This window comes from Phalacrocorax carbo, chromosome 7 (assembly GCF_963921805.1).
Source record: "Phalacrocorax carbo chromosome 7, bPhaCar2.1, whole genome shotgun sequence".
Taxonomy (NCBI): Eukaryota; Metazoa; Chordata; class Aves; order Suliformes; family Phalacrocoracidae; genus Phalacrocorax; species Phalacrocorax carbo.
The window spans coordinates 14351798-14364125 of NC_087519.1; the positions used below are offsets into that span (position 1 = coordinate 14351798).

General features: G+C 40.7%; 1 protein-coding gene across 5 annotated transcripts in view; it reads right to left on the reverse strand.

Annotated features, from left to right (window-relative positions):
* MYO5A (myosin VA) overlaps positions 1 to 12328 on the reverse strand; it is a 103819-nt gene that overhangs the window by 28413 nt on the left and 63078 nt on the right. For all 5 annotated transcript variants that reach the window (XM_064456431.1, XM_064456429.1, XM_064456427.1 and 2 more), the window contains exons 15-22: positions 11621 to 11782; positions 8924 to 9021; positions 8142 to 8228; positions 7936 to 8044; positions 6258 to 6469; positions 5160 to 5316; positions 1427 to 1666; positions 649 to 897 (exon numbers count right to left, since the gene is read on the reverse strand). In XM_064456431.1, the coding sequence (XP_064312501.1) occupies positions 649 to 897; positions 1427 to 1666; positions 5160 to 5316; positions 6258 to 6469; positions 7936 to 8044; positions 8142 to 8228; positions 8924 to 9021; positions 11621 to 11782 (1314 nt within the window). The remainder of the gene's footprint in view (positions 1 to 648; positions 898 to 1426; positions 1667 to 5159; positions 5317 to 6257; positions 6470 to 7935; positions 8045 to 8141; positions 8229 to 8923; positions 9022 to 11620; positions 11783 to 12328) is intronic.

The following is a 12328-nucleotide window of genomic DNA, read 5'->3' on the forward strand; positions in this document are numbered from 1 at the left end:
CATTCCCTTTGCTTAATCAACTAATATTTTTCCTTAAGTTTGTTTGATCTTGAAATGTATCACTGTAACATCACATAATGATGGAATGGCTCTTCCAATGTTCAAAACTTTCACTGTTATCAGCAAGTAATCCTGACAGGAAACTACCTGTTTGATATGTTTGTGGTTAAAGCAAAGATAAGGGGTTAGTCAAAACCTGTTGAACTAGACTGTGCACAGGTACATGTGTTTAGTAGTCTAATTGTTTAAATTAGGTAGGATATAAGGAGGTACCTTTGAATACTGTGTATGGGACAGATTTTTGATACAAATGTGATTACACTGTCTAGGTAGGTAAAATTATTTCTTTTTATGAATGTGCTACTTCTGACTCATTGAGGAAACTTAAGTATTTGGATTTGCAAGTACTTTCAATATCAAAGTCTGGATATATTGAATACACATATTTACATACGATATATAGATTTAGTATATTCTTCTACCATAGGTGTAGGTATTTAGGCAAGCCTATTTAGGATTGTACAGGTATAACATTGCTTAAAAATACTGTAAAATATCAGCCACACAACTGAGGCAGTTAAGCCTGGGCAAAACCTGAGTGGACATCAGGCCCCTATAAATCTTCTGTGTCCGAGACTGCATACTTGCCTGTTCGGTTTCATGTTTGTATTTGTCTGCCCATTCCTCAATGGTCTTCTTCTCAGACTGAGTTTGGTGCAGCTCCTTCCGGAGCTTGGCAATCTCCTCCTGAAGGCTGAGGACATGGTTGGTCGCATTCTTAGCCTCCTCCTCACTCATCCGAAGTCTTTCCACATCACTCCGCAGCTTCTCTGTCTCTGTACTGTACGTGATTTCCAGGTTGCTAAGCTTCTCCAGCAGAGATTTGTACTCTTTGTTCTTTGCAAAACATAACACAGACATAGCAGCTGTTGGAGAAGTTCTGGTTCAATGTAGCCTTTTAGCTCCCTACAGAATATACCCAGACACAGGAGCAAAACAGCAGCTTCCCCATTGCCAAAAAGTTTCAGTCTTGTTTTTGCAGAATTGCTTTAATGAGGTGACAGAACAGTCCAGTCTCTAAGCCTGCACGTTAACATCCCAAACTAAAATCAGACAGGGAGCCCACACACATCAAACATGATCACCTCACCTTCCCCTTAAACAGAGCAACTGATGTGTTTCAAATGAAACACTGACATCCAGGAAGCAGATGTTTTCTCTCAGTGCTAAGAGACACAAACGGATGCTTTACTGTTCCAGTTCTACCGTGGCCTCCCTTTCTCTTCTATCAATGTTCTTCGGCAGAAAAGAGAACTGATACCTTACAACGAAAAAGCAGTGCACTTTTCTGTGAATGCCCACAGTGCTACTGGGAAAGGTAATACAAGATTTCTAATTATTTTCCCTGAAGCCAGGAAGCTTTTACCTGCTCATCAATTTTTCGCTGCAGCTGCATTATCTTGTTCTCCAAACCAATGTGAAGCTTCTTGTAGCGTTCTACAGACCGGGCCTCTATCTTCAGTTTCTTTAGCTCCCTCTTGGCCATCATACGCCGGTAACAGCATTGCAAGTAAACAATTGCCTTCAAGGTTCTATGGTAGTGCACTCGAGCCAGCCAACCTCTTACATGTTTCTGGATAATAATAGACTTGTGCTCCCGCAGCATCTACAGTTAAGAAAAAACACCACAAGGAGTATTAGAGTTGCGAACTACACCTGCTCAGTTAGACTCCATAATGAGAGGTGTAAAGATGATGTGCACATAGAGACACTAGCCTGAAAAGAGAAACGTCTGGTGAAGAGTAACAAGAAATGAATATGGAATTAATTTAAGCAAAAAAGAAGAGGAAAAGACGACAGGAATAAGGAATATGACAGGGAATAAAATTAAAAGGAACCAGAAGGAAGAACAACATGGAAACAAAGAACTGGAGGCACACTGAAGAGCCAGGCATTCCTTTGTGTTGATGTCGATCCAAGCTAATTACAAAAATATATGGTACCTGTTGGCAAGATTGCAAATACAATTCTTTTTTTTTTTTTTTACTGCATTTTTATCTTGAACATCATCGAAACATTGACATATGCTACATAGGATTCATCAATAGGAAGTTTAAAATTACCACACTTGACATGTAATGCAGCTAGTCCACACTAGAACCCAGAGTAAATTGTAGCAGCTGTTAAAAACAGCTGCTGTAGTCTAGCTAACCAAACTACAAGGGTTTTTTTTTTTATTTTTTGACATATATTAGAATTGCCAACATGGAAAAATCTCCATTTACTCTAATCGGTAATTTTATTTTTAATTCAACTTATTTCATGGCAGAAATTTCAACCATAGCTTTGAGGTATTAAAAAAAAAAATAATTTTTAACAAAAACCAGTCAAGAATGCAGCAACCTTCATCAGTGTGTTAGCCAGAGATTTCCACTAGGAAGCATCCACTACTTGTTTTTGGATCCTACACCCACTGATTAAATCAGAGATCCCCCAGGTCCAGAGCACCTGAATTCCAGCAAACCACTGCTATGCTGGGAGGGCCTGCCCAAACCCACAATGCTTCCAGGACTCTGAGAACTTTAGAGTTCACTTAGATCAAAACTTTTTAAGATTTTATGTTACTTGTTGGATTTGATAGTTTAAAGATCACATGCAGTTCACATTCTGATTTACCACAAAGCTGATAAGACAAACTAGTAGGGTAACAACAATTTTATTTTTTTTATACTTCTTAGCAAATGAACTGAAATGTGTTAGAAGCATTACATTTCCAGATCAATTAATTTAAAAGGTTCAGTGGCAAAATGGCAAGATTATAAGATACACAAACTTTCTGAAGAAAAAAATGAGACTTGAAATACCAGCACTCAGTTAAATAGCACACTGCGGTAAGGAAATAGCTCTCTCAAAAGTACAGCAAGGTCAAAAGCCAAAGTCCTTCTGACTGCATGTCACGCAGTTAGCATGCCTGCCCCCTGCCTCCTTCTTACACGGTTCCTGGAACAGTTCTTCAGGTTACCCGTGGGTGCCTGAATTGCTCAAACACGACTAGCTTTCAACAATTTCACCTCAAGTTTGAAAGCAACAAATCCCACAAAATACCTCCATTGAGCAGGGATGGTCCTCATCAGCCCATGAATTCTCACACCCATGCAATCCAGTGAGGAAACAGACCGCTCCAACGTAAGATAAGAGTATCAGAAAAGTTACTTAATTTACCACGTATTTCCCAGGGAAGCTTATGCAAAAGCTATGGAGGAACTAAAGTCCTTGTTAAGCTGAGAAGCACATCACAATGTCTCAGGCAGAAGCCTTTCCCAGGACGTGTGAAACAGATGATTCAACCATTTTGAATTCCTTGTATTAGTCATGTGACTGCAACACATGCCCTCTCTTTAACAACAACAGGTACCTTTCACAATCCTAACGAACAACACGTGTACCATATATTACTTACAGAGCCATGGCTCAGCCCAAGTGTGCTGTCATAGGGCAAGCTTTCAGTTTCACTCATTTGCAATCATCATGAACTTCAGAACAACCATGTTTACCTGCCCATGGCATGCAGAGCCTGTGCTTCTCTCTCTGGCCATCCCTGTATCTCAGCTTTACTAAAATTCCACCTTAGGAGGACAATGCATACACAGCACACTGCAGGTGCACCGGTGAGAACTTCATGTTTTCGTTGCTGATGCGGTGAACAATTCACTGCTCGAGGGAGATACTCCCTGACGGGCAAGTCTGACCACCCTTTACGGGGACCCCTCCAGAAATGTGCCATCTCTATTAAGAGGGAATATAACATGTATATAAAACTCTGAGCTACAGGACAGATGCAGTGTGTTTCACTCACATGACTAACTTCAGGCATACACAATCATCTTTCATTTTCCTAAGGAAGGCTTTTAGTCTACATATTGCTGTGGTCCATGTGTCACTTTGTCACATCTGTCAGACCACTGTTAAAAACATATCTTATATAATCTCATGACATAAAATACGGTTTGTAATAATGAAAACACTATGAAATCCAATAAAAAGGCAAGTAGATACCTGCACAAAAGAACAGCTGAGTCAAGAACAGAGATCTTACTACTTAGAAATTCTCATTAGGGATTACTTGTTTACAAACTTTCTGGTTAGTATATGTTTGAACGCTGCAATTCAGACACATTCATGTGTGACTCTGTAGGCAACTTTATTACAAATGAAATACAGAAACTTCAAATATAAAAGAGAAATGTGGAATATAAGCATTAGTTGGCTTTTGGTTATATGCCTTCAATATCTACCTGCTTGGGAAAAAAATAAAACTCTTTCAGGTAACTTCACAGTGAAATATAGGCTGACTTTTGAGCCTAGCTAAAACAGTTAATGTAGACAGAAGTGCCACGAAACATGTTGGCATTTGTAGTCTAACCATTTGAATTGTAACTCGGTTTCTAGCCCTGTAACCAATGAAGAGCAAATTCTGATTTCTCAGTTGAATTTTTATTTTTTAACAAGTGTATTCAGGAAAATATTATCAGTATCACTAGGACAGGGTTATATCAATTTCTCTGCAAAACAAAACTAACATCAATACATAAAAAAACAAACGAACAAACAAAAAAATAACTAACGAAAACCCCTCCATGCTTTAGTTTTAATCTCCTATTTTTTGTGGGTATCTCTTGTCTAACATTAATCTCCTTCATTATATTCCATCAGTCATTTCAGAATCACTGAAATTAAGGATGCAATAGGAATAGTGTATCATATACATTTATTGATATGAGCAATACTGATTTGGACTCATGGAGGCACATTCACACAAGGTCATTTTCAGTATTTAAGTGCCTCAACATTCTATATAACTAATGCAAAAGTTTTCTCAAGAGAATAGATTCTCCACTGATTGCACTGGAAATCTAGGTACATCCACATTAGATGACAATGTGAATATCTCTAAAATGACACGTTCATTGATTGCAGTATCAGATCTTTCTAATTTCCAGGTGCTGTAATCCATGCTGTGATATTTTGTTTGTGCATTATGTGTAACAGCACACACACAAACATTTCAAATTTCCAAGCGGCCACCACAGAGCAGCTTCATCCTGAAGGCATGTGAGAATAAAGCTAGAGTGAAGAAGTAAAATATGATGGTTTCTTACCATTTGGTACTTGTTCCTGGTCATGTAACCTCTTAAGAGAGCCTGAAGAGCAATAGTAGCAGCTCGCATGCATAGGTATCTTTTGCGGACCACATACATGCGCTGGAACTTCTGAATAGTGATGGCAGCCCGTGTTCTCCGCAGGAACTTGGCATAGCTAAGCAAGAAAAAGATTACAAATAATACCTGTAATATTTTCCAGTGCTTAAATACTATTTTTTTACATCCTATAACTTTACTCTCTTTCTCAGGAGCTATATTTTCTACTTCAGTTTCTTCCTAATGTTGTCAGCGATACAGCATATTTACTTGCTATTCTACCAAATGGCAGTACAACAGAATGACAAATTAACAGAAACCCTGCAAGGTTTTACGGGGAAATGTTTTCAGTTCCTCTGAGAACCGTGCTATAGAACTGACAAGATAAACTCAGCTTAATTTCTCATCACCTTTTCTCCAGCTTTAAAGCTATTTCCACTATGCCACCTTCTAGATCTCCTCTCCTAACCTCAACCCGTAGAAAACATTTGCTCATTCTTGGCCCTCTCAGCAAGACAATTACAAAGCATCTTGACGTAAGCCTCTTTCCAAAGGTTGATTCTTACAGTCTTCATAACCACCTTGTCTTTGAATGATACCACCTGTAATCCTAGCCTTTTCTCTGGCCCATCCATGGCCATCCCTCAGAAGTCAATCTAAACAAATGACTCTGATGTCACAGCCGCACCCTGGATGAGGAATGGCTTCTCCAGCAGGACAGACAGACCCAACTGGGAGGGCACATGGAAACTGGGCAACAAGGACTCAGCCAAGAGTCCTGCTTTTCTTCATCTGCAACATATCTCCTAGTACTACTTGTACTCTTCTCCCACTAACGACATACTGTTATATGCATCATACAGCCAGGGTGCTGCCGTCCTCTCAGGAAGGTCAGGCAGGACATACACACTTATTATATTCAATTTCCTTCATTTCCCTGGAAAATCGTTTCCTCTCAGCCAGTATAGGAAGGAGAGAACAAATGTATCACATTTAAATGTCCCACTTAAAGAGATCTGAATTGAGGCTAGCGTGGGTTTTCCCATGAGCATTGCTTACCATCGTGCTTGGTACCCTCTGACATATCTCTGAATGGTGATGGCAGCCTTCCTCATACGCACGTACTTCTTTCGCATCAGCCAGCCTCGGATCGTCTTTTGGATGCGGATACAGGCAGCTCTCAACTTATCTGCCCTTATTTTTTCCAGATAGGCTACTTGACCAGCCCGGAAAAATATTTTTGTCTTACCAAACTGGTACTTATCCTTGTCCTATTTTCAGAGGTAAAAAGAGGACCAGTTATAGCATTAAATGTTAGTGGATAAAAAAAAGGCATGAAGGGCTAAATGAAAGTACAGTTAGTAGAGCGGCAAAATTATCTCTGTATTATTTCAAGCAAACCTAGACTTAAATTAAGTGGTGGAGGAGAGTATATTCTCTGTATGGTTCTGTTAACAAATTAATACAATAAGGTCACAAGCACGGCCTAAAGGAGTAACGTGAGATTATTGCTTAGACAAGAATGCCACAAAGATTGTAAGAGACATGGAAGGCTACAGGAGGTGACAAAGGGGCCCAGATGATGAAAGCAATACAGGCAATGCACATGTGCAATTTCCTGCTAAACTGTAGATGACCCCTCTCAACAGTGCATCTTCAACCATATTACACAGTACGAACAAAACAGCTGAGGCTTCAAACATCTACGCATCATTTACTGCATCAGGACTAAGCCAGAAGAAAGCATCTAGCTACTGCTCAAACACATCTGAAATTTCAGAACTAAAACAGAAAGAGAATAATATTCTATCTCTGTAGGGTGTAGTACTCCTTGGAGGGAAAAACTGAGAATATACAAAGGTACATTTAAAACAAATTAATTTTGTTGATTGTTTGATGTGAAGCTAAAAGGAACAGCAGTCAAAGTGCTTAGGATACATTTAACACTATACATTAACACTATAGACAAATGCATAGAAACAAAAAGAGTTTAGTTAAGTCCACCCAATGACACAGAACTTAAAAAGCCGAGCCCAACCTGCCTGCACAGTATTTATTTTTTTGTTTCCATGAACATCCTAACATTGGCATTGCACTTCAGCAAAATAAGCTTTCTTGCTTTTATATCTTCCTTAAACTTTGTCTCTTTCTCTTCCTAACTGACACTTCTGAGTAAGTCTCAATTAAACACCTTCTACTGAGAATAGGAGGAATTATCTCTTCGGAGCCTGCCTGCCCTCCGCTGTTCATCAGTCCTTAAGAAATCCTAAGAAACACATCAGTTCAGGTGCAATGCCAGTGGTGTGGATGGCATAGCCTGGGAATGTAGGGCTGCAATTGGAGGTAGGAAGCAAAGCAAGAGGCTGCTGAGGTACAAGGACAGCCACAGTGCTAAACAGGAAGGGCAAAAGGAGTGAAAAAGGTTGACTTCAGCGCAGGAGCTGGGAGCAGTGTGAAAGACAAACACTTCCACATTAGAAAACCTCAGATAACGATACCTTAAGGTGTGGTTAATGCATCTTTTCCATTAGGCAAGGTAAGGCTCACCCTCAACTGACCCACACTTAAAATCACTGTCTTCCTTTCCTGTGATTCACTGGGAAATTCTACAGTTCCTGTGCTAATATTGGTGGTTTAGTACTTTGTAGAAGTACCAAAATCATGTGGCTGTGAGGAAGTAAGGGGCACTATCTTTACTCCTTCAGATTCCAAATGGTCTCAGCACTAAGTCTAGTACCAGAATCAGCTTCTCCAGGACATTTTTACATGTCTGCTTTCGGTCACTAAGGACATCTCTCTGCTTCATCAGAACACGGTAACGGCTGAAGAACTCTTGGTACGTCCACCTGTCCCAAGAACAGAGAGAGTGTCAGTCCAACAGTGAATAATTCTCTTAAAAAGAAGAACTGCAGCTGAAAGCAATCTAAAAAGTGGCAAACACACCTGGAAGGGAAGCCAGCTGCACTGATTCGGATGGTCTCCAGGACACCACAAGCTCTCAGCTGCTGCACTGCCCGCTTTTCATCAAATCTACGTAGGAATAAAAAGATCCTGTGGGTATGTGGCTAGTTTTGCATTACGTGGGACCTCTGGCCCTGCACACACCCAGGATAGGAGTGGCACGGAGGGGGAACAGGGGTGGGATGTGATGGGTGGTTAACAAGTCCAGCTAGTGCTTCTGCAACTCAGCGATAATAGAGGACGGCCTGACTGGGGAATTGTCCAAGCCTGTCAGCTGCTGCAAGCTGCTTGTCCTGCTTCCCGCTGGCCTGCCCAATTGCCATGGGAGCCTTTGTGTGCCTGGATTTTAAGCAGACTTCTGAGAAAAGCTCTAAGCAAGTTCATATGTGAAAAAAGATAAAGAATAAGACATTGGTATCTCCAAAAGCAAATTCCAGCAAATGTCAAATGAACTCAAGGAGTGTGAACTGCCAGTCACATTTAAAACAGCTAGCAATGAAAAAGCTGGTATTTTTTCTTATGCATCACCATGAACAAACACAAAAGGAAGTATTTGCATCAGGAAGTATTTCTCCCTTTCTTCATCCCAAAACATCTCCTGCTGTAAGTACACGTACACACGCACAATGAGTCCATAACAAGAGAAAGGAGACACACCACTTCACTCCTGAGTGAGCAAGGTTTAGCAGAACCTCAATCCTCCAAGGCCTTGGGCAATGCCCTCCCATGCACAGGCCTTGCAAACCATACATGAACCAGCTTACGTGAACGGAAACTTGAAGTCGTTAGGCTTAATACAGCGCACGTAGTGTGGAGTTGTAGCATTCAGGGTTTCCATCAGCAGATGAAGAGAGTTTCGAAACTTTTTGAAAAAGAAAAAGGGAAAAATATCAGAGAATAGCCTCAATAAGCTCAGTCATGTTTGAGATAAACTCAGGAAGTAGACCTAGGGATACTTGCTTATTTGTAATAATGCTTTCAGTAATAAACATCAGCTTGTTTTTCTTATGGCAATAGATTTTAGTTTCAGATACTGTCTTTGGGTGAATTATGTTACAGTGAGACTTCTAAATGTTACACTTTACAGGAGTAAAGCTCCTGTAACAGCATGTGATAAAATCACAAAAACATGGGATAGACTGAGTTATTTTCAGCTTCTGACTATCTCATCTACCCCAATCTTTGTCTAGTCCATCTCTTCATGACTAAACCTCATGGCATGTTATTAAATAGCCATGTAATTTTAAATAAATTTTAAATCAAATTTAAAATCAACAGAGTGGTAAAAAAAAAAAGTATCAATTTCTTCAGCTCCACTGATCCCAGTGTCAGACCAACTGAAGAGAACTTTGAACGTACAATATCTAAGAATTTTGGGAGCTTTACTTTCAAAGAAGTATCAAGGCCACAAATACCTAGCATACTGCAATATATCCTTCTAACCACAGAACACCCTAATAAAGAAAACTATGAAAACACATCTTAGATGTTTTAAATGTGTTGTGTTAAAAACCACAAAAATCACTTTTGTGTTAGCTTGTGTTAGCTTTCTTTAAAACTTATAAATTAATATACATGGTTGATTGATAGTAGTAGTATGAGTACCCCTAACACTTCAACTCATAATTTCAGTCCAACAACAAAACTGTTAGGCTTCTACCAGCCTCAGGACACTGTCTGATTGCAAAATCAGAAATTAAGTTCAAATTAAAAAGATAACTGGGCATCGGTTCTCTTCCATGAATTGCAGATCGGAATTTGCAGCCTGTACCACATACACACGCCAAGCAGATTTGCATTCTGTACAGTAGCATGACTAGCGATTCCTATTCCTACCCTTAGTTTTGCATAGCTTGCTTAGGGAAGGCTATAGAGAAATTATGAATGTTCAAATCTAACATTCTCTGTAATTCCCTGATTCTTACTTAGCAGTGTGACTAGCTCATGACACTGCACCGACACTGTGCTAACATCTTTTTTAGGGGATCAACAACCATTTGGATGTTGGAAGTGGACAAAGCTCAGGCATTTCTGGTGATTTTATCAAAATGCTGACCACCCAAGAGATGTGGCTGGTTCATTTTCAAGAACTGGCAGGGGACCCTGATACAAAAAGCTTACGCTCCCTGACAGATAATTTATATTCCAGGCTGTCCTACAGTAACATAAAAAGAGGTATCCACATGTCATGGTTTCAGCTGGGATAGAGTTAATTTTCTTCACTCTAGCTGGTATAGTGCTATGCTTTGAAATTAGCATGGAAAAAAACCTGTTGAGATAACACACAGATGTTTAGGCTGTTGCTGGGCAGCGCTGATACTAGTCAAGGACATGTCTAGCCTCCCATGCTCTGCTGGGTGCACAAGAAGCCGGGAGGGGAGGGGGCACAGCTAAGAGAGTGGATTCAAACTGACCAAAGGGATATTCCATATCATGTAACGTCATGCCCAGTATGCTACCTGGGAGGGGCTGGCCGGGAGAGGGGGGGAGCAATCGCGGCTCGGGGACGGGCAGCGTCGGTCGGCGGGTGGTGAGCGGTTGTATCGTTCGTGTTTCTGCGTTTTTGTTCCCTGTTTTCCCTTTCCTTCCTTCCCCCTTTTATTATATTAACATTACTGTCATTATTATCATAATCATTTATCATCATCATTCTATTGTAGTTATTAAACTGTGCTTATCTCAACCCACAAGTTCTTTTGCTCGTCCGATTCTCTTCCCCGTCCCACAGGGGTGGGGGGGGGGTGAGCGAGCGGCTGCGTGGTGTTCAGTTGCCAGCTGAGGCTGAACCACGACACCACATAAACCTCCTGGAAGCCCCAGGCAAAAGAAGAATGCCACTACTCACTAGCAAAGCAGTACAGTAGATAAAAACTCAGTACTAAACTGTCAAAAAAGTTCCCCTTGGCTTCTATGTCTAATCCAAGGGACAATCTGTCATATATTGAGCACTGACTGGGGACATAACCATCTTGAGGGAACGCCTGTTAAATCTCTTGAGTGGAAAGTAGCAAAGAAGTAGTGAGCTCTCCAGCCATACTCATCTGCATACTTTCCAATTAATTCTGGCATACACACGTGGATATTTTATGTTTAGCCCATTGATAACTGGAACCAAGTTTTCTGGGGACTGAACTCCCACTTTCGATTTCAGACAATGTGGCACATGACCAAAAAGACCCAGTATAAGATTTTCAAAGCTTCTCAGCATCCAGTGTGTTAAATCTATTTTGAAAAACATGAATTTTGGTTTTGGCACCACAATAAGAACTGAGCTCCCTGAAATTGTGGTCCAAAATGTGTTAGTAATTAGGGCATATTTGCTCCAAACTGTAAGCCATAAACAGCTGCACCTGTCCCAGAATCACAAGGGATCCCAAGAAGCACCAGCAAACCTTGAGACCTAAGAGAACGAGGGAGGTAGACAGAAAAATTATTTAACAGAGCTGCATCTTTAAACGCACCTGATGTCCCACAGTCTTCTTATGCTCCTTGCTGGCTTGACCTGGCCTGGCCTTGACTGGTTTTACAGCTGTTCGAGGCAAAGGCACGCGCCCTGACGAGGTTGCTGATGTGGGACTGAGGACCTTCTCCTCATCCTGAAATAACTCTGGTAGCAGCTTAAACTGGTATGACAGCAGAAAAAATACAGAGGGTAAGAATCCAGCAAATGATTGGACCTGTTTGTGCTTAAGGTAATGTAGAATCCAGGCTCAGTTGCTGTAAGCACCAGGTTTTTGTGGTGCTTACATGTGGCTCCACATGGGGCCAAATGCAAAAAAGCATTCAAGCTAGTAGTATAGTGAGTGGGCTGTGATTTAATACTTAAACTCTGTGGGTTTGATCAGTGAGTCTCCGTCTGAAGATAAAATTCTGATTTGAGGGTTTTTTCCACAGAGCCAGCAATAGTTTCCGTGTGAAACTGTTAGATACTGACAGCAGTTTCGTAAGTCCACATTGCAATTATGTATGGCTGCTTTGGTCTAAAAAGGAAACAACAGGGTCCTCTCAAATTCCAGTGGTGCATCAGACTCCTTTGTGGTTGAGAAATATCTAGGACACTGAATTACCCAGCAGGCAACAAAGGATATTCCTGCTTTATCACTCTACATTGAAATAATCAACTCAAAAGAGGAACCATCAGCTAAGAAAAAACCATTAGCCAAATTTAT